Source organism: Hippocampus comes, unplaced genomic scaffold (genome assembly GCF_001891065.2).
Source record: "Hippocampus comes isolate QL1 unplaced genomic scaffold, H_comes_QL1_v1.1 scaffold59, whole genome shotgun sequence".
In the NCBI taxonomy this organism is placed as follows: Eukaryota; Metazoa; Chordata; class Actinopteri; order Syngnathiformes; family Syngnathidae; genus Hippocampus; species Hippocampus comes.
In genome coordinates, this window is record NW_017805406.1 from 821684 (window position 1) to 842176 (window position 20493).

A 20493-nucleotide genomic window follows, 5' to 3' on the forward strand; every position below is an offset into this window, starting at 1 on the left:
ATATTTTACAAATTAATAAAATTTAACCCTTTCAGGGACAGCTTATCATGTTATCAGGTTACAGGGAGGGTACACGAAAAGGTTAAAGAAATAGATCCGGTAACTAAAAATTAACTCTACATGAAGATTATTTTTTTTTTTTTTAATTGCCGGAGAAAACGGGGAATCATATACTGTATACTCAAGCCGTTGTATGTGTATGGCATTTAGTTTGGGCAAGTCCCGTAAACTCACGGTGCGCAATGATGACAATTTAGCGCGATGCATTCCGGCGACATTACGATAAAGATGAGCCGGTTGGAACGTCGTCCTTGAAGCAAAGAATTGGAATTGTGAGTTCTGCTCAAATGAAGCATTCTTTCCAACAAAGCGCGCCCTTGTACGGGGGTACATTTAGGAATGGCTTTTTACGTCTCGGTTGACGTGCAAGTCGCCCGTGTTCTGGTGTCAAAATGGAGTTTGGTGCCGCCTGATTCCAAATGCAAATGTATGCGGCGTTTGCTGTGTGAATCGAAGGCACGGTTAAATTTGATGATGATATAGTCAACATTTAAAGAGTCAGCCAAGAAGAAGTCAAGCATCTTATGTTTCGAGCCCAATTAAATTTTTCAATTAAGATGGTTCTGACGGTAGAGAATGTTGACAGGCAGCCACTGTGATACTCCGCCGACTTGGCTCGGGCTTAATTTTACATATCAGCCCTGATTATGTCATTTGCTTTTTTCAATTAGGCGACTCCAGCTGCCTGCTCTTTTATTCCAGCGGTCTTTCGGGGACTCGTTCGACAAAAGGCAGACGAGATCGTGGCGATGGGAAGCTCGAAATAAGACAGAGGAGTACGTTGGCAATATTTGCTTTGAGTGAGTGAAAATAGCTTTGGGGTTGAAGTCCAAAATGGATCCGTATATCTACGTCATCGGGAGATGACGGGAAATGCCCTTTGGGGTACCTTTGCCTGGAGACAAGGGGGATATAAAGAAAAAGGATGCTTAATTTCATAATTTACATTTTTGCCATTTAAAGTAGGGCTCGGCATCCCGGCTGCAGCTCGTTTAGCATTCAGCGCGCCGCAGTCGTCGCTTTCCCCCCCTTCCTTTCACCTTTTCACATCGTCTACGTTTTAACAAGTTTGGCTGTGATTTACTCGCAACATCTCACTCAAAGCTATTCTAAATCTTTGCAAAATATAATTGAATGATAATTAGATCGGCTCCGTGGGGCCCGCAGCTCAGTTTGGCTCCGGTAATGCATTTAGAGCTCCAGGTTATGTCTTGTGTTTTTGCCGCGCATTAGAAAGATATTGTAATTATATCACAGTTGCCTCGTAAAATGACATCATATGACTTCACCGCTGCACCGCACATGAAATGACCTTCTTGCGGCCAATGCGTCGGCATGATTATTATTATTATTATTATTATCAGACGAAAGCAAAAGCCAGAATCAAAAAAAAAAAAAATGCTGGCCTGAATATGCAGTACGGAATAAACGTAGCGAGCTGTTTTTTTTTGCTTTCCCTTTGTCGCGTCGTCCTCTTTGATTGACAGGCGGGGGTCCCTTCAACACTTTAATTCAATCGCCGTCTACCCGGTACATCCATATCCAGAGCCGGCAAATGTCTAATGTACAATAATTAAATCTAGAATTAAAACAAAGGCTGCGCGGGCCGAGTCGCGTGCTGTTGTTTGAGCTTGGTTAACCACAATAGATCCTGACAGGAAATACAGACGCGAAGAAATGAACGTCTCGCCTCCCTGATAGCAAAGTATACCTTGGTGGCTATACTTGGAATTTACCTCGTGTGTTTCAGAACGTCACTCAAATTCTTCTTTGGAACTTGCTCATGGAGATAAAAGTCACCCGGCGTCGAGGAGTCTGTTTTGAGATCAGCTCCTGACGGCTCCTTTGTCGTCCACTTGATTACTCTGCTGCTCTTTTTTTAATTAACTGTGTTTAAAAGGCAACTGTGTTTAAAAGTAAATCACAGAGACCAAGGGAGAGGTGTGGTTTTTTTTTTTTGTGTTTTGTATTTTTCCCCCCCCCAAAACGAATATAGCTTCTTTCTCTTTGGAAGCTTTGTGTTTGGCATGTACGAGCATGAATAATGTGTGAAGCAGTCTGAATGGAAGGGATAAAACGTGGCACAATGGGGACTCAGTGATGTTTCGCTTTTCTTCAAGCCTTTATGTGATTTCCAGCGTGTTGCTTCTTTCGGGCCTTGATCTCAAAACAGAGCGGTCTACGTTATATCCTCGCACACTCAAGCGTCCATTTGCGTGTCATCTCGGTGTCAGCAAGTTCATCAAAAGTGTCTCGAGCGAGAGGGAACAGTTTGTATGGCGGCCATGATGACGGACGGACTCGCACCGTCCCCCCCGTAGAGGCCGGCGGGAACAGGCGGCGAGCGGCGACGCTTGTCGTGAGACGCGAGTGTCGTGTTACTTCCGCTAAGTCGGGTCAACTGTTGCCTGTCAACAGGCCGCTCGGGGGCGGGGGGTCAATTTGTGTGCGTGCTACGTGTTAGCAAACAACAGCGCCGGACGTGGGAAACTTACACGGGGAACGCAAAACTTGTTCAAGTATCCATCGATTGTTTATGCTTAAAACAGACGAGTGCCGTGCCATCAAAATGGCCGACCGTGCTTGCTTTCAATTTAATACATGAGGAATTGATGCGATATGTTCATCAAATCTGCTTTGTACACTGAGTGGTTATCAATGTTTTCGATCACATTGCATTTGTGTATTCCAGGTACCATGTTGAATTGATGGAAATTGAAAAAAATAAAATAAAATGCTCGTGTCTTGCTCCCTTCATAAATTTCTCGTGCCACGCGCAAATTGACAGACGCGTCAGTGGATGTCTTCCATACTTAATCCTGCAGTTTGGCTGAGAATGCGTATCCAATTTAGTTTCAATAAACCGTGATACACACGCTGCCTTTTCTTGAGGCGCGCCATTTTTGCCGGGGTGATTTTCACAGAACCTGTTTCATCAACAGCAGACTGCAATCCACAAACGCAATGTGATTTCAAACTTTTATGTTCACCACCTATATGGAACAAATCTGATTAACCTATCTCCTCAACTACTTTTTTGTTGATGGTTTTTTGGGGGTTTTTGTTTAATTGCAAAGCAACTACATGGACTCTCTGTATCTACTCATAATAATACGCAGTATACTTCTTTGGATACACCAACAATATAAGTGTCAAAAAGATAACTAAAGCTCGGTATATATTTTGCAAAATTTTAATTTTTGTGGGTGTTATTTGTGATTCAGAATCGAAATGTTCTCATCCCCACAATTAGTTTTGTAGACAGACACACGTAAGAAATTATATGACCTGACGTTCTTGTGATGCTGCTCTCAATCTTTAAGTGACCTGTGTTCAACTTCTTCTGGTTGTTCGCACACCCACCCAAAAATTCCCAAGCTATGCAAGAATTTTTTTATGGGGGCTGGTGATCATTTAGTAAAGGAAACAAAAAAAAAAAACGTATTTGGCTCACTGCTACTTCCGGTGTCCGAAAGGAAGTTGCACTCATAATTGTTTCTACAGCAGAGCTCAAATTTTTTTAGGGTGCCCCCAATCCCTGGCAGCATCGCAGCTATATGCACATCATAAAAAAAAAAGTCCAAAATAAATGAAAAGTGCACCGCGCCTACACCAATTTGCTCACATAATGTGACTTTTTGACAGCCAAATGATTAGCGCGGTGACTTTGTATTATATGCACGATGTTAAAATGACTTTTCAAAGGTCAACTACTTCAACCACTGTTGGGTTTTAGTCTTCAGTAAATGCATTATATTCCTTTTTCCACATGTTCGAACAGCTTTTTCAGCATCTCTTTTTTTCTTCTTCTTTTTTTTTGGAGCTGTCGTCATATAAAAAGCCAACCTCTAATTGAAACACCACCTGGAAAAGGAGCCAGTAACTTCTATTCATTAACGTATGAATGGAAGGTGCGAACAAAGAACCTGCGGGCCAGGTAGAAATTCGCTACATCCCATCTGAAGAAAAAGAAGGAAGCCATTTATGTCATTTAAAACACTGGAGAATATATTTTTATAGCTTTTGATGCGAGAAGCGCTACATGTAGTCGGCCACCTTCTGTTATCTAATCCTCGATTCAAAACATCTTTTTTTGGGGGTGGGGGGTCTGGGGTATTTGTATTGGTCATTGTTATTTTTTTGGAAACATGATGCATCACAAGATCGAATCAACACATTTTCATGAAACTGAAGGGTAGAGTAAAATTATTTTCACCCTTTCGCTGGTGATGTCAAAGAAAAATAAAGTTGACACAATAGTTCGTGAGTTTGTGAAAAGTATTTCCTGCCTACCTGAATGGGAGACTCGACGCGGATGCATGCGACGCAATTTTGCAGCTTCTCTCGGCCCTCCAAAATGCCATTCTTTGCGAGTGCCATTGGTGAACTATACACGAAACCAACTTTGACTGATAATAATGATAAAAGCTATATCGTGACGGCTCTCATCGCAAGCTGCAATTGCAGGCTGCTGGGCGCTAACAACTTCCGGTGACGCAGGTCACGCGCCACCGCAGGTTAAAGGTATTTTATTTTTTAAATACTTTTAGTGAAAGTGAGACTGATAGGATGATTTGGGTGCAGTGTGCATTAACACAAAAGTATATTACTAGCATGCACAGAGATACACAAATGTTTGTTTGATTTTTTTTTTTTTTTTTTTTTTGACCTCGACACCCCTCGCGATCGACTTTGGAACAGTCTGCGAGCTACCTGTCAATCGCGATCGACGTAAAGGGCACAAGAATACCTCCGATTATTCTTATTACACTTACTTTTTCTCCACTCAAAGCAGCGAGTAGTCGGATAGTAACAGCTATACTCGTCGTCTGCAATCCTAAGAGACGCCCGTCTTAATTGAATCGGCATTTTAACATCGGATGATGATGTTTTCAAGCTGTTGCCACGAATGCTACAGCAGCTTATTGTACTGCAGAGAAAATCCTGATTACTCAAAGGAGAGGGCTCTCACATTACAGGAGATAACCGTGCTGGTGTAAAAGCATATCGTTGACAGAGATTTTCCATATGAATTAGTTGGCTTTATGCTCCCAGTGTGCCATGGACGTAAAGTGGAGCAGCGAGAAGTGGGGGTGGCGGGGGTCACGTAACATTAGATTCATTGTGTCTGCTCCCGCTCCTCTCAGCACCTGTCTCAAAGGGCAAATTAATCCTGTAGCCAAACCATCCCACTCGACACTCCCCCCACTTCCCCCCTGCAGTGTGCACAGACGAGACACATCTGTCCGAGCACTCACCCGCGGCCTGCCGTCTTTTCTGGTACACATCACACGCCACCTTGACACTGTGGATGCGAATTGCGGCGTCCGTTGCTGTTTGTTGTGCCCTTTTCTCCCCATTTAACCACAATCAAATATTATCTTTGCTGGCAAAACAGGCGAGAGCAAAGAAATGTCACACTAACCCGCAGGAGACAACTTGTATTTTTTTTTTTTGCTGTAAGTAGGCCAACAGAAGAGCACAGGTTGAGCACGATTTTGGTCAACCTCCCATCTGATTGAATTCAGAATTAAAATATACCTTGTGAAATAATCGTTGCCATAATAAACACTTGATGAACAGTGCATACAACTTTTTAAGTAGCCTTTTAGATTAAGTTAACCATAATTAATATCAACCAGAGATTAAGCAGTAAGAAGCTACATTGACGCTATTATTTGTTACTTTTTTTCAATAACTTTGTGGGTACTCACTGGTCAGAGGAGTTCAAATGGAACATAGTTTTTTTACTTTCACTTGTAACAGTGCTCTTGATTCGATGACTCTGCAATGCAATACTTGTTTATCTTACTTTTTAATTTCACTTTACAACTTTCTTTTCGACCTTACTTAAAAGAGGGAAGTCAAGTCAAAAATGATCATTTCAACAAAATGTTCAATGTAGCCCCACAAGTCGAAAAATTGCATTACGATTAACATTGCACTTTGGGAATATGAATTAGAAGGACGTCATTTTGCCACTTGCTGTCGACTGGAAATGACCTCAAGGTTACTCAGGGCTCAGGTAACAGCCACCGTTGCTAGTCAATCTGCTCATTGTCATCGCTCTGGCGGAATTCACAATCACGAAACATCATGTCTTGCTATACGCTCTTCGGCACTTTACACTTCTGTTGCTAAGTAACTCCCAGGAATATATCGTGCATTAAACAGCTCTTAGAGCCATGCGGTGGATTGTGGCGTCCAAATAATGCATTAAAAGCATGAGCATGAGTGAGGCCAGTGCTCAGGTGGTGGCTGGCCCTGATGAGTCGTAGCCATTGGCTCCTCTCCAGTTCGGCTAAACAACATCAGCGGCCAATCACACAACTCCGAGCCGGGCCCTAAAGATTGAAACCCCGGGGATGAGCATGTCTGTGAAGCGGCTTTTTCATGCTTACTTACACAAACGCAACAGATGTACATAAGTGTTTTTTTTGCTCACAAATGTGTTTATTTTTATGGCCTCAGACATTCCTGCTGATATTTTCAAGTTACAATCTCAACATATTGCCAAACAGCTGCCGAGCATCCGAGTTGTTTTTCCTCATGCAAATATGTTTGCCTCAACGTCAGATTTCTGACAGATAAATTCAGCAGTCGTCTATTCAACATCATTACACACTTAGAGATCATGTTCCAAAAAAAAAAAAAAAAGACATCTGGTCCACTATACATGATATTCATGATATGGATAGCACACAAAATGAGCGCGCGCGCACACACACACACACACACACACACACACACACATACACAACAATACCGTTGTCAATGTGTTCCCCATTCAATTACACAGCTGTCTTAAAATTCAGTCTCAGCGTCTTCTTGAATTTTCCTTTCCGCTGCTCCTCATATACCTGCGGGATATACGCATATGCGGGGGATGTTTAAGTGCAGTATTAGAGAGGTAAAGAGAACACAAAAAGTGTGGCTGTGTACGAGAATGAGAGCGAGAAATGGGAACAAGATGAGAACAAGAAAGTGAGGAAGGGCTGAGAGAAAGGGATGGTCTCTCTGGCCTGTCTCTGCACCTCTTTCAACCTGCTCAGTCAGCCGTGCGCTCGGCCTTGTAAACTGCAGTCTGACTTGATTACTTTGTCGGTCTTCTATGTAAGTGGCTTTTGCTTGCCGCGCGAAATGGGCAAACATGCCCGACAGAGAATAAGATGTGAGGTGAGCCGAGGGGAGAAGCTCAAACTAAATGAGAGGAAATGGTATTCTTCAATGCGTGTGGATAGTGAAGCATCACTGTCCATATCAACTTTTGCAGCACAACACAGAGCGTTGGTGTATTCTCCCTCTATTGGCTATAGAGGGAGATATATTGTAGTTCAGAGACTGTGCCTTACTCTTTTTCTAAATTAGCAAGGATATGAACTACTTTGGAAAACATTTGAAGCAATCGCTAGGCTATGCAATATCATGGTATCAATAGTGATGGCCAATGGGAAAGTTTCTTTAAACATGCAGATTTGAAAGTTCCCTTAACCAAATGTGGAAATGGCAAAAGGCATTGGTCACCTGACACCAGATGTGTGCCCTTTTCCCGGCACCTTTCAAGCATGTCACACAATGAAATAAACACGACGCAAACCTGAAGCGATCTGCTCAGAAGTGGGGGGTTCAATTGTGTTGCTTGCACTCAAGGGGAAGGCAGCGCAACACTGCCACCCTAAGGCCAAATTAGGTATGACATAATTCACGTACTTGTGTACACAAATAAAACATTAACTCTGAGCCATCCTACTTATGCGATATTGGTAGCAGCATAGCAGTTTGTTTTATTATGTCAGTACATATACCATTGTATGTGTACCGGTAATTGTGTTGGACTGCCGGATAGGCAGCACAGTGGGGAGTGGTTCACAATTCTGCTTCATAGTTCTGAGGTTGAGGCTGAGGTTAAGTTCTGAGGCTTATTTTGCGTTGTATTTCATCCCTAAGCTCACAAAAACATGTATTCTTTTTAGTCAGCAAAATTCAGGCCTTGCACTACCAGAAAGATGTTCACTAATTCGACATGCTGTGAATGCTTCCTGCTCTGAGACTTTCACCATAAACATCTTGACTCCAAGCTATTTTAGGAGTGGCCTTTTACTCCCACTAAAGTGCTTTGCGCAGTTGTCACAAGGGGATTTGCTGGTGATGTGCACCTGTGCGATTTAAAGTTTTTTATTATTTTCAATACTGTGCATACAGCAAGAGAATCTAGGCAAAGAAGAAAATGCCAAACAAAAGGCCGTTACGCTATTGATGTTGACAGACAGGAACATGATGAGCGGTGCTCCAGAGAAGTGAGGCTATGTGGAGGCCAGTGACAGCATCTGGACAGGTCATTAAAAAATACACATTCTTGGTACAAGCAAGAGTCACATTGTGCCTGTTCCTTTAAAACTTAGGGCTGAGTTATTGATCTCAAGTCACTGGAAGTGAATGTACATAATAGTGCAAGTACAAATGGGGGTTTGACATCACTACTGTTAAGTTATGTTTTGCACTTTATTCCTGAAAGCCTGACATTCAGGAGAAAGCAAAAGCCCAAATGGTGTGGTGGCATGTGAAGACTAAAACAAAGCATTGTCTTTTTTTTTTTTTTTTTTGTAACTAGATGCTACACATTTGTTTGTCTTGAACACATTCTTGGCAGTAAACATGATTGTGATCCAGACGATTATGAACAACTGTTGAAATCTATCCATCCAAGTGTGTGAGTCAGGAGACATTCCAAAAATAATTACATCTCAACAAGAATTATTATAATGGTACAAGTACAATTCATAATAGTAATTAGTTGTAATGCAGTAAAAATATTCCCCAGCCATTTGAAAGGAATTCAGCGCCCTGCTGTGTAAAAAACAAAAACAAAAAAACGCTGGTATTTGAATCTAATAGGTCAAATGCAGAGGTCAAATTTCCTGGGTGTGTACATAACAAAATAAAGAGGATTGTAAAAAAAGATATAACAATTCTTCCTACATCTGCAAGTGAAGGTTGCCTATTATGCATGTGAACAAAGTTGACGAAATAAATCATGATAAATTAATACAAATTCATAATTGTATAGTTAATAATATATTAGCAAATGAAAAATTAACCACATATTAAAAATAAAATAAAACTAGTGGACTTTCGACGTTCCGACAAGCGGAACGGTTTTGAGAAGCCGGAAGTGACGCCACAAAGACGTGGCACGTCAACCAATAGCGAGCTTTCTTTGTGGAGTATGAACATGGCGGCGCTCCACAGTGAGTTTGGGGACCTGGTGCAAATTAAAAAGCAGCTCCTGTCTGTAACATGGCTTTGTAAGGAAAGAGGACTTTTACAGAGCGCCAAGTGGTAAGACTGAGGCTCAGTAACTGTCGAGGCACTGACAATTTGTCGATCGCCGAAGTGACCGTTTTGTGTTGTTGTTTACCTCACCGTTTGCTTCTTTTGCATTCATTTTTTTTGTAAAAGAAAATATGAAAATACGTCATACAATCGTATCACGCGGGTTGCTGATTGAATCGCTTGATCGTTAGGTGGAGAAACGTATCTAACCGAAGTGCACGCATGTAAACAAAAGCTGTTCGTGTTGTATATACATACACTGGCAGAGATAGGAGAGCAAAGAGAAACTGTTTGTCTGAAATAAGTTTTCAGATCAATGGCGTGAAAATTGAAATTTACTGTGACTTGATGTATGATCTCATGACACGTAACTGCTGTTTTCTGTCTTCCATGATTTAGGGCTTCTGAGTTGGCCTTTGCTTTAGATCCTCTTCCTAAGCATGCATTACCACTACCAAATCCCTTTTCAGAGGTTTGTACCGCGTATTCTTTTTCAATACTCACAAAGCTTTAATGGAAAACCCTGAATAATAAACGGTGCAAGTAAAAATCACCGCAAAAGTTGTCTCAGGGAAATGTACACATGGAGTGGATGTAAAACAGATGATACCGCTCCATCCTGACAGGCCAGTGTTGACTCTGCTTAGTTTTACAAAACAGTTTTTCTCCCCACCCTGCTTTGCACCTACAGCAAGACATACAAGACCTCGATGCGCTCACGCTGGCCAAATCCTACTTTGACTTGAAAGAGTACGACCGCGCTGCCTACTTTTTGAAGGGGTGCACCAGTCAGAAGGCTTACTTCCTCTACATGTATTCACGTTACCTGGTAACCGTCAGGCGTCAATACCAACTTGGATAACATTTTCACACTGCTGAGCTGAAAGCATCCCTTTTTTTTTTTTGTTTGCAGTCTGGTGAGAAAAAGAAGGATGATGAGACGGTCGACAGCCTGGGTGAGGACAAAGTAATAGAGAGCGCAAGTGTTTGGGGTTTTTTGGACCATCAACGTGAGCATAACTGTTTGTAGGTCCTCTGGAGAAGGGTCAGGTGCGAAACGAAGCTTTGCGGGAACTGAGGGTGGAGCTGAGTAAGAAGCACAGCGCAGGAGAGCTGGATGGTTTTGCCTTATACCTGTAAGAAATATTCTTTGACTTTGTCAGTCAGACATAAATCAGGGCAGTAATTCTCAACCAGTGTATCGCGAGACCTCAATTATCCAAATTGCACTTAATTTACAGGATATAAAATGAGCCGCCAAAATCTTGAAAAAAAACTGCGGTAGGTTGATGTGCGCTGTTTGTATGTGTGTAAAATGGCAGGTATGGAGTGGTGCTTCGAAAACTGGATCTGCTAAAGGAGGCGGTGGAAGTTTTCGTGGAGGCCATTCACGCCCTTCCTCTTCACTGGGGGGCGTGGCAGGAGCTCAGCAACCTCGTCACCAACATTGAAATGGTTAAAAGCCAACGTTTAAAAGCACGGACGGGCGTTTGCCCCGCCGCAAGCTAAGGGTGGAGCGACTAAAAATCCATCCTCTGGTCCTCTTCTAGCTCAAGTCTCTGTCGTTGGCTGACTGCTGGATGAAGGACTTCTTTTTGGCCCACATGTACACAGAACTGCAGATGATCAAGGAGGCGTTGCAGAAGTACCAGAACCTAATGGACGCCGGCTTCACCAAGAGCACTTACATCATTTCGCAGATGGCCGTCGCCTACCATAACATTCGAGGTTTTATTTTCTTTTTCAAGTCATAAAAATTTCCCAGCATTTCTGAAACTTGATGAGCGCTCATCCAAGTCACACCGCAACAATCACAGATTTTGGAACCATTTTGGAGAAAGTTTGAAGACTTTTGAGTGCTGTCATTGCAGATATTGACCAGGCGGTGGCTCTGTTCAACAAGCTAAGAGAACACGACCCATATCGCATCGACAACATGGATACTTTCTCCAATCTGCTCTACGTCAAGGTGAGGCCTTTTTAAGACTGAAGTGGAAGAGAAACAAAAAGATGGACATTTCTTTGGTGTGCTTCCACAGATCATGAAGCCCGAATTGAGTTACTTGGCCCACACGTTGGTGGAGATCGACAAGTACCGAGTGGAGACGTGCTGCGTCATCGGTAAGCATTGATCACACCGTGGCCCACTATTTGGCTATGCGTACTTCATATCTAAGCGGCGGTATTGTCGGCAAACTAAACTTCGGATTATTGTGGCAGGCAATTACTACAGCTTGCGCTCGCAGCACGAAAAGGCGGCCCTGTATTTTCAGCGGGCCCTCAAACTAAATCCTCGCTGTCTGAGTGCCTGGACCCTCATGGGCCACGAGTACATGGAGATGAAGAACACGTCAGCCGCCATACAAGCTTATAGGTTAGCGACCGCTTCTTTTTGGCGATCACATTAAGGTGAGCGTCACGAGTATGTTTTTGTCTCTGTCAGACACGCCATTGAAGTCAACAAACGGGACTATCGAGCCTGGTACGGCTTAGGCCAAACTTATGAGATTCTCAAGATGCCCTTCTACTGCCTCTACTATTATCGAAAGGCTCACCAGCTCAGGTTTGTATCTGGCTCTCGTCTATCGTTGACATGGAAGCCAATAGCGATTTTCACGATTTATTGCGGTCGCAGGCCCAACGATTCGCGCATGTTGATTGCGCTGGGCGAAAGCTATGAAAAACTCTCCCAGACCGCTGAAGCCAAGAAGGTAGCTCACCAACTAAGACGGTATTCTTTCCTTTGCGTATGCGCATGTTTGGAGACACGCACGTTTTTTTGTTTCAGTGTTACTGGAGGGCGTACTCTGTTGGAGACGTAGAGAAGATGGCGTTACTCAAATTGGCAAAGTAAGGTGGCATTTCACATTTTCATCTTTGTACAGGCAGATATAATACAGCTCTTGTCTTGAATCCCATTCCATTGTTCGGGTATACCTACTGAAATGTTGGGTGTGTTTTCCTTGTCATCTAAACAATGCTAAATGTGAATATTCGTCTCGTTCAGGCTCCATGAACAGCTGAATGAAAACGATGAGGCCGCCCAGAGTTACATGCTTTACACCCAAGACGTCTTCTCCTGTAGGGTAAGCGTTTTATGTAAACTCGTGCTCTGTTCGAGGGAAAGCCTCTCAAAGGGCAAGAAAATTGACTCTTTCGTAGCTTTTTTTTTTTTGGGCAACTATTTGGGCTCTGGAGGGCATGGACACTCACCCGCTGGTTCCGATTTCCTATTTCGTACAGTCTGAAGTAGCTCGAGCTCCAAACGCTTTCCTTACAAATACTGTTGTTCACACAGGAACAGTTGGAACACACTGAAGTCAGCACGGCCCTCAAATACCTCGGTCAGCACTATTTCAAGAACAAACTCTACGACGAAGCGTCTCTCTGCGCCCAGCGCTGCTGTGACTACAACGATGTGAGCGTTCATGTGCATTCTTTGAACAGTCTAGAAATGTTATTGGATTCAGCAACACACTAACCCCCCCCCCCCCCATCCCCTCCTTCTGTATACTTTTACAGGCACGAGAAGAGGGGAAAGCTCTGTTGAGGCAAATCTCTCAGGTGAGAGATCAGGCGGAGACACCGTCGTCGTGCGATGTGTTTGCTCCGCTCTCCAACAACAATAACAACACCACAACACCCGTTAGGCGGGTGTCACCACTCAATGTCATCTCCTTCACACCCTGATGCGCCTGCTTGTTTTGGACTATCTCAATGAAAATGATGGGAAACCGAGCAGATCGTGTTCAAAACATTTACTGAATGTGGCATACAGTTTGATATGAAAACTTGTTAAGCTGTGCAGTCTTTTTTTTTCCCCCTTTGGGTAACAAAACACCTGTGATAAATACTTGGGGGGTGAGGGGTGGGGGTCCTGCGATCAAGCACAGTGAACACATGCCAAACTTGTTTAAGCAGTTCCCTTGTATATTTAAATAATGACAAGGTTGTTTGTATACAATACAATAGCCAATAGTTTGTATACAATAGCCAATCATATTCCAGTCAAACAAAACCTCTTCTCTGTTGCATACAAAGAACCTTTAAACGGTATACTAAGACACATTGAACCTTGTTGAGAGCAAAATTGTTACAACGAATATTTGCCGTTATATATAACATGAAGAACATACAAAAAAAAAAAAAATCCCAAGAAGAATTAGAAGCACCACATCCCTGTAAATACACAACCTCTTTCAAAGTTTTTCCTCCTTGGTTGAACATCAGAACTGTACTAAGGTAACCAAACCAAAACCGTCAATATACACACACAAACAGCCGATGAAGCGTGAACAAGCTTAGTACTTGCCTCGTAGGCGGCGAGGGGTAGGGATAGGAGTCGCCGGCGGAGACTGCTGGCGTGACCTCAGGATCTGCGAGTACGGGGTTTGGGCAGTGTCCACGGCGTTGCGCGTGTTGTATTTGCGCGTTGGCGTGCAAGCGGGGAACAAAGAGTGGTAAAAGGGCCTCTTCTGAGGAGGCTTGTTCTCAGAGTTACTGGCCGCCACGGCAGCACATCCCCGCTTCTTGCAAGAAGTGGGCGTGGCAAAGCCCAGGCGGGGCACCGGGAGAGACTGGACGGCCTGCGCCTGAACGGGGGTCTCGACCTTGCGCCTCAAGTCAGCCTTGACGAGCGTCAGGCCGTTCTGGAGCTCCACCAGGATCTGGTCCTAAGAGGAAGTGGGTCAACAGGGTTAAACGGGCGCAGTGAAGGCGAAGTCACCCAAAGGAGTTAGGACAGCAAACCCTCCACATGCTCGAGCACACAAAATTCTCCCCATTGGTTTTAATCGATTAGTATTTATTAAAGCTGGTTGTGCGGGGTTAGAGGTCAGTGAAAATGAAAGGGAGAGGGAGAAAAAAAAGAAGGAAAATTACTTGGAGAATAGCTGAAATAAATAACATCCAATTATGTTTCTCATCAAAACTGTTGTTGAGACGTGTCAACTCCTCTCAGCTAATCAGTAGGTCTTTAATACGAGGCATTCTTCACAGATCTAGAATATAAGACGACTGTGAATACTGTTCAGATTGTCTTATGTGTTCATCGCTTGAAGGGTTCTAAGTCGCGATGGCGGAAAAACGGACCTGCTTGAGTAGCGTTTCATCCGCCGCAGCTAATGCCTGCCGCAGCCTCTCACCGCCCGTGTTGCGGCAGCAGGCCCGTTCGCCAGACTGCAAGTCGGAGCCGAGCTTCTGCAAATCCGAGCGCAGCTGACGCAGGTTCTGTCGGAAGCAGAAGCAAAAATTAGCGATGGCCGCGAACGGGTGGGGCCAGTGGATTTAGCTCCTAACCTTTTGTCCCTCTACCAGCTTGCGGACGGCAGCGTTGGCGCCTGCAGTGCCTGGTGCTTCCAGCTGCAGTTTTAGCTGCGACACCTCTGCAATAGCAAGCAGAGGAAACAATGAAAGTGGCGGGGGCGGGGAGGGGGGGGGAGACATCATTTGTTTACACAACAACATTGGAACATACCCCGCGTCTTGCTTAGCAGCTCAGCACGACACAGTTCGAGCTCTTCCCGCAGTCGCGCGTCTTCTCTTCTCTGGGTGCTGAGGCGCTGAGACCGCCGTTGCGGTTTTAGCTGCGACACCTCTGCAATAGCAAGCAGGGGAAACAATGAAGGTGGCGGGGGCGGGGAGGGGGGGGAGACATCATTTGTTTACACAACAACATTGGAACATACCCCGCGTCTTGCTTAGCAGCTCAGCACGACACAGTTCGAGCTCTTCCCGCAGTCGCGCGTCTTCTCTTCTCTGGGTGCTGAGGCGCTGAGACCGCCGGGGCCCCTCAAGTTCTTGCTGGGGCGGAGGGCCCGCCTCACTCGTCATCTTTCGCTCCAGGGCAACCGCCAGTTCTTCAATCTCCTGATCACGCTCCTACATCAGCGGAGACGGTTGACATCAATTTCCACCCCCGACATTCTTCACGTCAGAGTGCAGGTTTACAGGTCACCTTTAACTCTTCGCTATAGAATTTCTTCAAGTGTTTCTGTAGGTTTGTTATTTTGTCCTCGCAGCGCTCTTCAATCAGAGCCCGCTCTGCTTCCAAGGTCTCACTACGGGACAGGAACAGGTAATTTTTTTTATTCTTTGGGAAAAAAAAGGCTACATGGTTCGTGCTCAGCACACCTGAAATCATCTTGCATTCTGGAAATGACCTCCATCATCTCTGCGACAACCTGCTCCCTCACGTTAGCCTCGAGAAGTTCTTTTTCTTGCCGCTGGCGCTGCACCTCTCGCTTCAGGACGTCAATGGCCTGCAGCAAAGACTTAAAAAAATAAAAAATAAAAAAACAAAATTAATAAAGCAGACATGACTATTCACATTTGCTCAAGTTGAGTGCCTATCTTGTACAGTTCTACGCTGAATTACTTTATATTGAAGAAGCGACACTGTGGCAGTTAGTGTCGACATTTGCTGCCTCCAGGACAACTTCCAGACAAACATGTTCAACACCAATATGAGGATAAAGTTATATCAAGTGATAACGTCCCTTCACCTCATGCAACGACTTACCTCGGTGTTCAACAAGGTGATATCGCCATCCTCAACATCGCTCTCGTCTGCATCCCCTTCCAACACGGTGCTGTCATTCCCATTCGCTGGCTCACGCAACAGGGACAGTATATACGCCACTCTGGTTTTTGTGGAGGGTCCATGGACCAGCTAGAAAAGGGGAGGGGGTGTACTCATCACCTTTCTTTGGTCTGATAAGCAAAATCTAAAGTCAGTCCAAATGTAGATGCTTACTTGGGAAGCGATAGCCGAGAACTTGAGGGCTTGGAGAGTCTCATCATAGATGGAGGCGCACGTGTTGATGTTGACCACCATGCTGGATGTTCCTCGGCCACAAAAGAAACCCTGAAGCACCCGCGTCAGCTTGCTGTCCCTGAAGGGCACCACTTGAGGTGGCCGTGACCTGTGAACCCCAAATTTGCTATATTCTTGTATACGGGTGAAGGTTATTTTGAGCACCGCGAGTTGTAGTCGAGCGCGTACTTGTTGGTCTGGTTGTGTCTCAGAGCAGCGATACAGCGGCCCAGGGTCAGAAGGGAGGTGTTGATGTTGTTTGCCTCCTTCATCCGTTCACCGTTGCGCTGCTCTTTGCAGCGTTCCGACCCAGCTAGATCACACACAGTCAGTCTGTCAAGAGTCCACATGAGAGCAGATGAGTAAAGCAGACGACATAAAAAGGAAGTGTGATATTTGAGGACACCCAAAAAGAGTCCACTTACTCGCTGAGGTGCATGTTCTGACCAGATTCTGCATTTGGGCGGATGTGCAGGACACGAATGGAGAAAATGCTATGGCTGAAAAGATTGGGGGGAAAAAAAAAAAGGTAAGCTCGGAGAAGAAATCAGGACCATTATCACGTCACACCAGTGCACAAAGAAGTGAAAATAACTTGAAAGGCTCCTACCTACGACTCGAGTTTTGGTTGAGATGTGTGCTGGCAAAACTTTGGTTTCGATGTCCGGTTCTCAGAATCTTCCAAGCTTCCTCTGCACTCCGGACCTGAACCCATGTGAGGTCTGACACAACCAGCGGACACAGCAAAAGTTTACAAACACACAACGTCGGCAAAACACAGCTAAAGATGACATACGCATAACATCAGCGTCCAATGACAGCATCTATACATACATCTCCCACCCGCGTGTACGCATCTTTTTGGTCATTTCAAAATGGCAACGGCACATTTGCGAAGGTGTCAATTAATTACCCTTCACGTAGGGATTGCCGTGCTTGTCGTCGCTAAGTCGCAGCGTGACCCTCTTTCTCGGCTGCAGAGAGGACGCGGCGTCCAGTAAGTCGTACAGGAACTCGTTGTAGATCTCGTAAAAGGACACCCAGATGGAGAACTGCAGCCCTTCCTCAAGGTCGTCTCCGCCGCTGTGGGAGAGGCCGTCGGGCTCCAGACACACGCTGTCTGCAGGGTAAGGATGTGCGCACTTCAGGATGACTGAAGCATTTAGCTTAAACTATACGCCTTTCCCGTTTTTGGGGGGTTGAGGAAGTCCAAAATAAAACTTTTTTTTTTTTTTTTTAAATATGCTCCTTACCTTCCAGTTGGGTAGCAATGTGGCTTGTAACCGAAAGTCCCCCAATGCCGCTGTCCCACGTTGTCGTGTTTCCACCTCGACATGAACTCGGGTTCTCATCCTGTAACGCATTCATAATTCTAATGTGCAACTATTCAGCGACAGATATTACTTCGTGCTCTGGGTTGTTGTTTTTTTTGGGGGGGATACCTCTTTGAGCAGAGAGTTTCTGCGCATTTCCTCCACCCTGACCTCAGAGGGTTCCAGATGTCTCACGTCCTGGTACAAGACAGGCTTCAGGTCCATGGCGCCATACAAACGACCCTGCAGTTTTCGGAACAGAGACACTAAAGCTCTGGGGAGGAGGCCTGCGTCGCGACCGGTGCCTGCAAAAAATATATAAATATATATTGGATATTCAGAAAACGGTTTAAATGTTTAGGAAGGCTTCAACGCTGTCGCTTCAATCAATGATGAGCACTGGGAATTTTGTGTTTCGTCTAGCTCATAGCAAAACATAATCTCACCTTGAATAGTGTAAGTCTTTCCGGAATTGGTGACGCCGTAAGTGTACAGGAGTCTATTCTCTCCCCGAAGAACATTTTTGACCATCTCCTTCATGGTGCTCTCGTAAAAGTCTTGCTGTGTTGTCTCCGGTCCACAAATCTTATACAAGCAGAGATCAACGAGACAAAGCATATGTTGTTACAGTTCTTGCATTTGTTCTCATTAGTTGTGTCACTATTGTGTGTGCCTATGACTGAGTGCTTCATCAATGGCAAAAAACAGTTTCTATCTTGGAAACTAGGCCGCAATATTTAGTGACTTTTTCTACCGAGTTTTATTTATGTTCAGCAAACAGCTATCATTTTCAAGTATGAAACATACTATAAGAAAATAGCCCAGTGGAATCTAATCATGGAGTCAGTCACCCTGAGCTTGACTTTTTCTCCCGAGTTTTATTTATGTTCAGCAAACAACTATAATTTTCAAGTATGAAACATACTATAAGAAAACAGTGGAATCTAATCATGGAGTCAGTCACCCTGAGCAGGATCAAGCTCTTCTGGGATTACAACCAAAGATTGAGATTTTTGTGAAATAATTACCGTAATCGATCTTTTTAAGGCCATCATCACAACCGCCTTGTTGTGTCTAATGTGCTTATAAGAGTAACCCACCTTGGAAAAAGTGAACTTGTGCATGCTCTGAGAGATGCCCCTCTCTGCCATCTTCATGTTTTGTGAGCACTTGGGAGCTTTGAGCAGCAAAGTCTCTTCATCTTGTACATCCACACATTCCTGGAGGAGGGGCACATTTAGAGAGGCACCACAAGCATAACAGAGGTGCAGCATAGATCAAAATTCGGACCTGTTCTTCACCCCTCTCTCTCTCCAACTCTGTGAGGGGTCTTATACGCAGGAAGACTTTCACCCTGTCCGTGTCGCCTTTGCCTCCACTTCCTTGCCTCGTCACAGCAGGTTTGGAAGCCAATTCCTAAAATAAGAATGCAACCAGGACTTGAATCGTGATTTGTGAATTCATGACAGCCAAATAGTTTGACAAGTGACTTATTCAACTGGAGAGGGGTAAACTCTGCATGAGACATTTAATTTTAAATCAACCCATACAATGAAAACACTAAAAACAGAGATCATAAAAGACCTAATACAATAATACTTACCGGTCCAACGGTGGAAGGCCGGGTGTCCAGGCCCGGTGATATGACTGAGAGCTCAGGAAGACGTGGCATACCCAAGCCTCCATAGTCTGCTGCAGTTGACTCAAACACAGCCATATCTTCCCCTTCGTCGAAAGGGGACGCACACGTCGAGGACAAAGAAAACGCCATTGACCTGTTGCAAAGAGGACAATGTATGTCAAGTTAGATGGGTGCAAAATAGCGTCTGTATAATTCAAGTTCCGTCTTACCTACTGGCACACCTATTGCACAGCACATTTCTCAACTATAGTATACACATTGCAGTTGACATTTATTCGCTGAGTATTTGTACAGTCCGTAGCTCACTGCTAATCCGTGCACGTGAGGGAGTGTCAAAACGCAACTTCTACACAGTTGCCAAACAGGAAGGATTTCTCCAACCTCTCCCATATGACGTGGGGGAAAAAGTAAAAAATTAATCCCACTTCTTCCCCAAATTACGATTAATGACTGAAATGACCATTTTGTTTGTTGCTACAGTGAAGACTAGTCGTTACATGAATGCGAAGTTCCTTCGCGTATAAACATGACTATAGATCACTAATATGTATGATAAAATAAAATTCGATGCAGGTGGAGAAAACATTATAATTTGACATACAATTAATGCTAAGTAACAATTAGGTACGATTTAACTAGCATATATAGGCACGACGTTACGGTTGTTTTGAACTTACCTCGTTTGTAGAAAAGGTTCAAAGGACGCTTGTTCTCAAAAGACTGTAACCAGTCTCTATAGTCGTTCAATCACAAATAATTTGAGATAATCTTCAAGTATATAAAACCACGTCAAAGTAACTGGAGACGTTTGGCCTGTCTAAACACTGTTTACACAGTATCGTCGTTCAAACTATGCGCCAGATAAACGGAAGGGGCTATGAAAGCAATTTCGAGTTTGAATGAGACTCCAACTGTGAAGCCATCCGCTGATTGGCTGCTGGTCATGGAAGTCTGCTTTGATTGGCTACTACGAAGAGTGAAGGTGCTCCTTTCAAGCATTTCTTCCTGAACAAGTCAGGCTTTACAGTAGTTCCGGTCACATGTTCATAACGTCCTCGATTTTGATGGCGCATTCGAATTCACGTCGCTTGAATTGAGTTTTAGTTGATCATACAAGACGCACAAATGGAGACGAGAGAGGCGATAGTAGTAGTCGATTGTGACAAATGAATCCACCCACAATTGAATAACTTAACCATACGACACGTTACTGTATTTAGTTTGAGAAATGGCAGAACCTTAACCCTTGATGGAATGTTCATTACACTAAAACGCCTTTTAGCTATTTAACCCTAACAATATATGTTTATGATTTGTTCGTTGTAAGCATC

At 44.2% G+C, this 20493-nt stretch overlaps 2 protein-coding genes across 2 annotated transcripts; one reads left to right on the forward strand and one right to left on the reverse strand.

Moving 5' to 3' along the window:
• The first annotated feature begins 9256 nt into the window (after positions 1–9256).
• On the forward strand, positions 9257–13196 carry cdc23 (CDC23 (cell division cycle 23, yeast, homolog)). Its single transcript, XM_019873575.1, has 16 exons — positions 9257–9399; positions 9793–9865; positions 10085–10222; positions 10307–10349; positions 10424–10529; positions 10716–10848; positions 10944–11121; positions 11265–11362; positions 11433–11514; positions 11614–11767; positions 11837–11956; positions 12029–12104; positions 12182–12243; positions 12401–12479; positions 12692–12811; positions 12916–13196. The coding sequence occupies exons 1-16, from the start codon at positions 9287–9289 to the stop codon at positions 13081–13083; spliced, it is 1743 nt and encodes a 580-aa protein (XP_019729134.1). The 5' UTR covers positions 9257–9286; the 3' UTR covers positions 13084–13196.
• Positions 13197–13594: 398 nt separating this feature from the next.
• Positions 13595–20074, reverse strand: kif20a (kinesin family member 20A). The gene is made up of 19 exons (XM_019873573.1): positions 19840–20074; positions 19124–19295; positions 18811–18936; positions 18621–18740; positions 17967–18105; positions 17650–17825; positions 17461–17560; positions 17121–17327; positions 16818–16929; positions 16633–16707; positions 16397–16540; positions 16148–16316; positions 15914–16063; positions 15526–15665; positions 15350–15452; positions 15081–15273; positions 14692–14777; positions 14485–14622; positions 13595–14066 (listed from the first exon to the last, which is right to left on the reverse strand). Exons 2-19 carry the CDS (start codon positions 19289–19291, stop codon positions 13695–13697), a joined length of 2718 nt encoding a protein of 905 aa, XP_019729132.1. The 5' UTR covers positions 19292–19295; positions 19840–20074; the 3' UTR covers positions 13595–13694.
• Between the last annotated feature and the right edge of the window lie 419 nt (positions 20075–20493).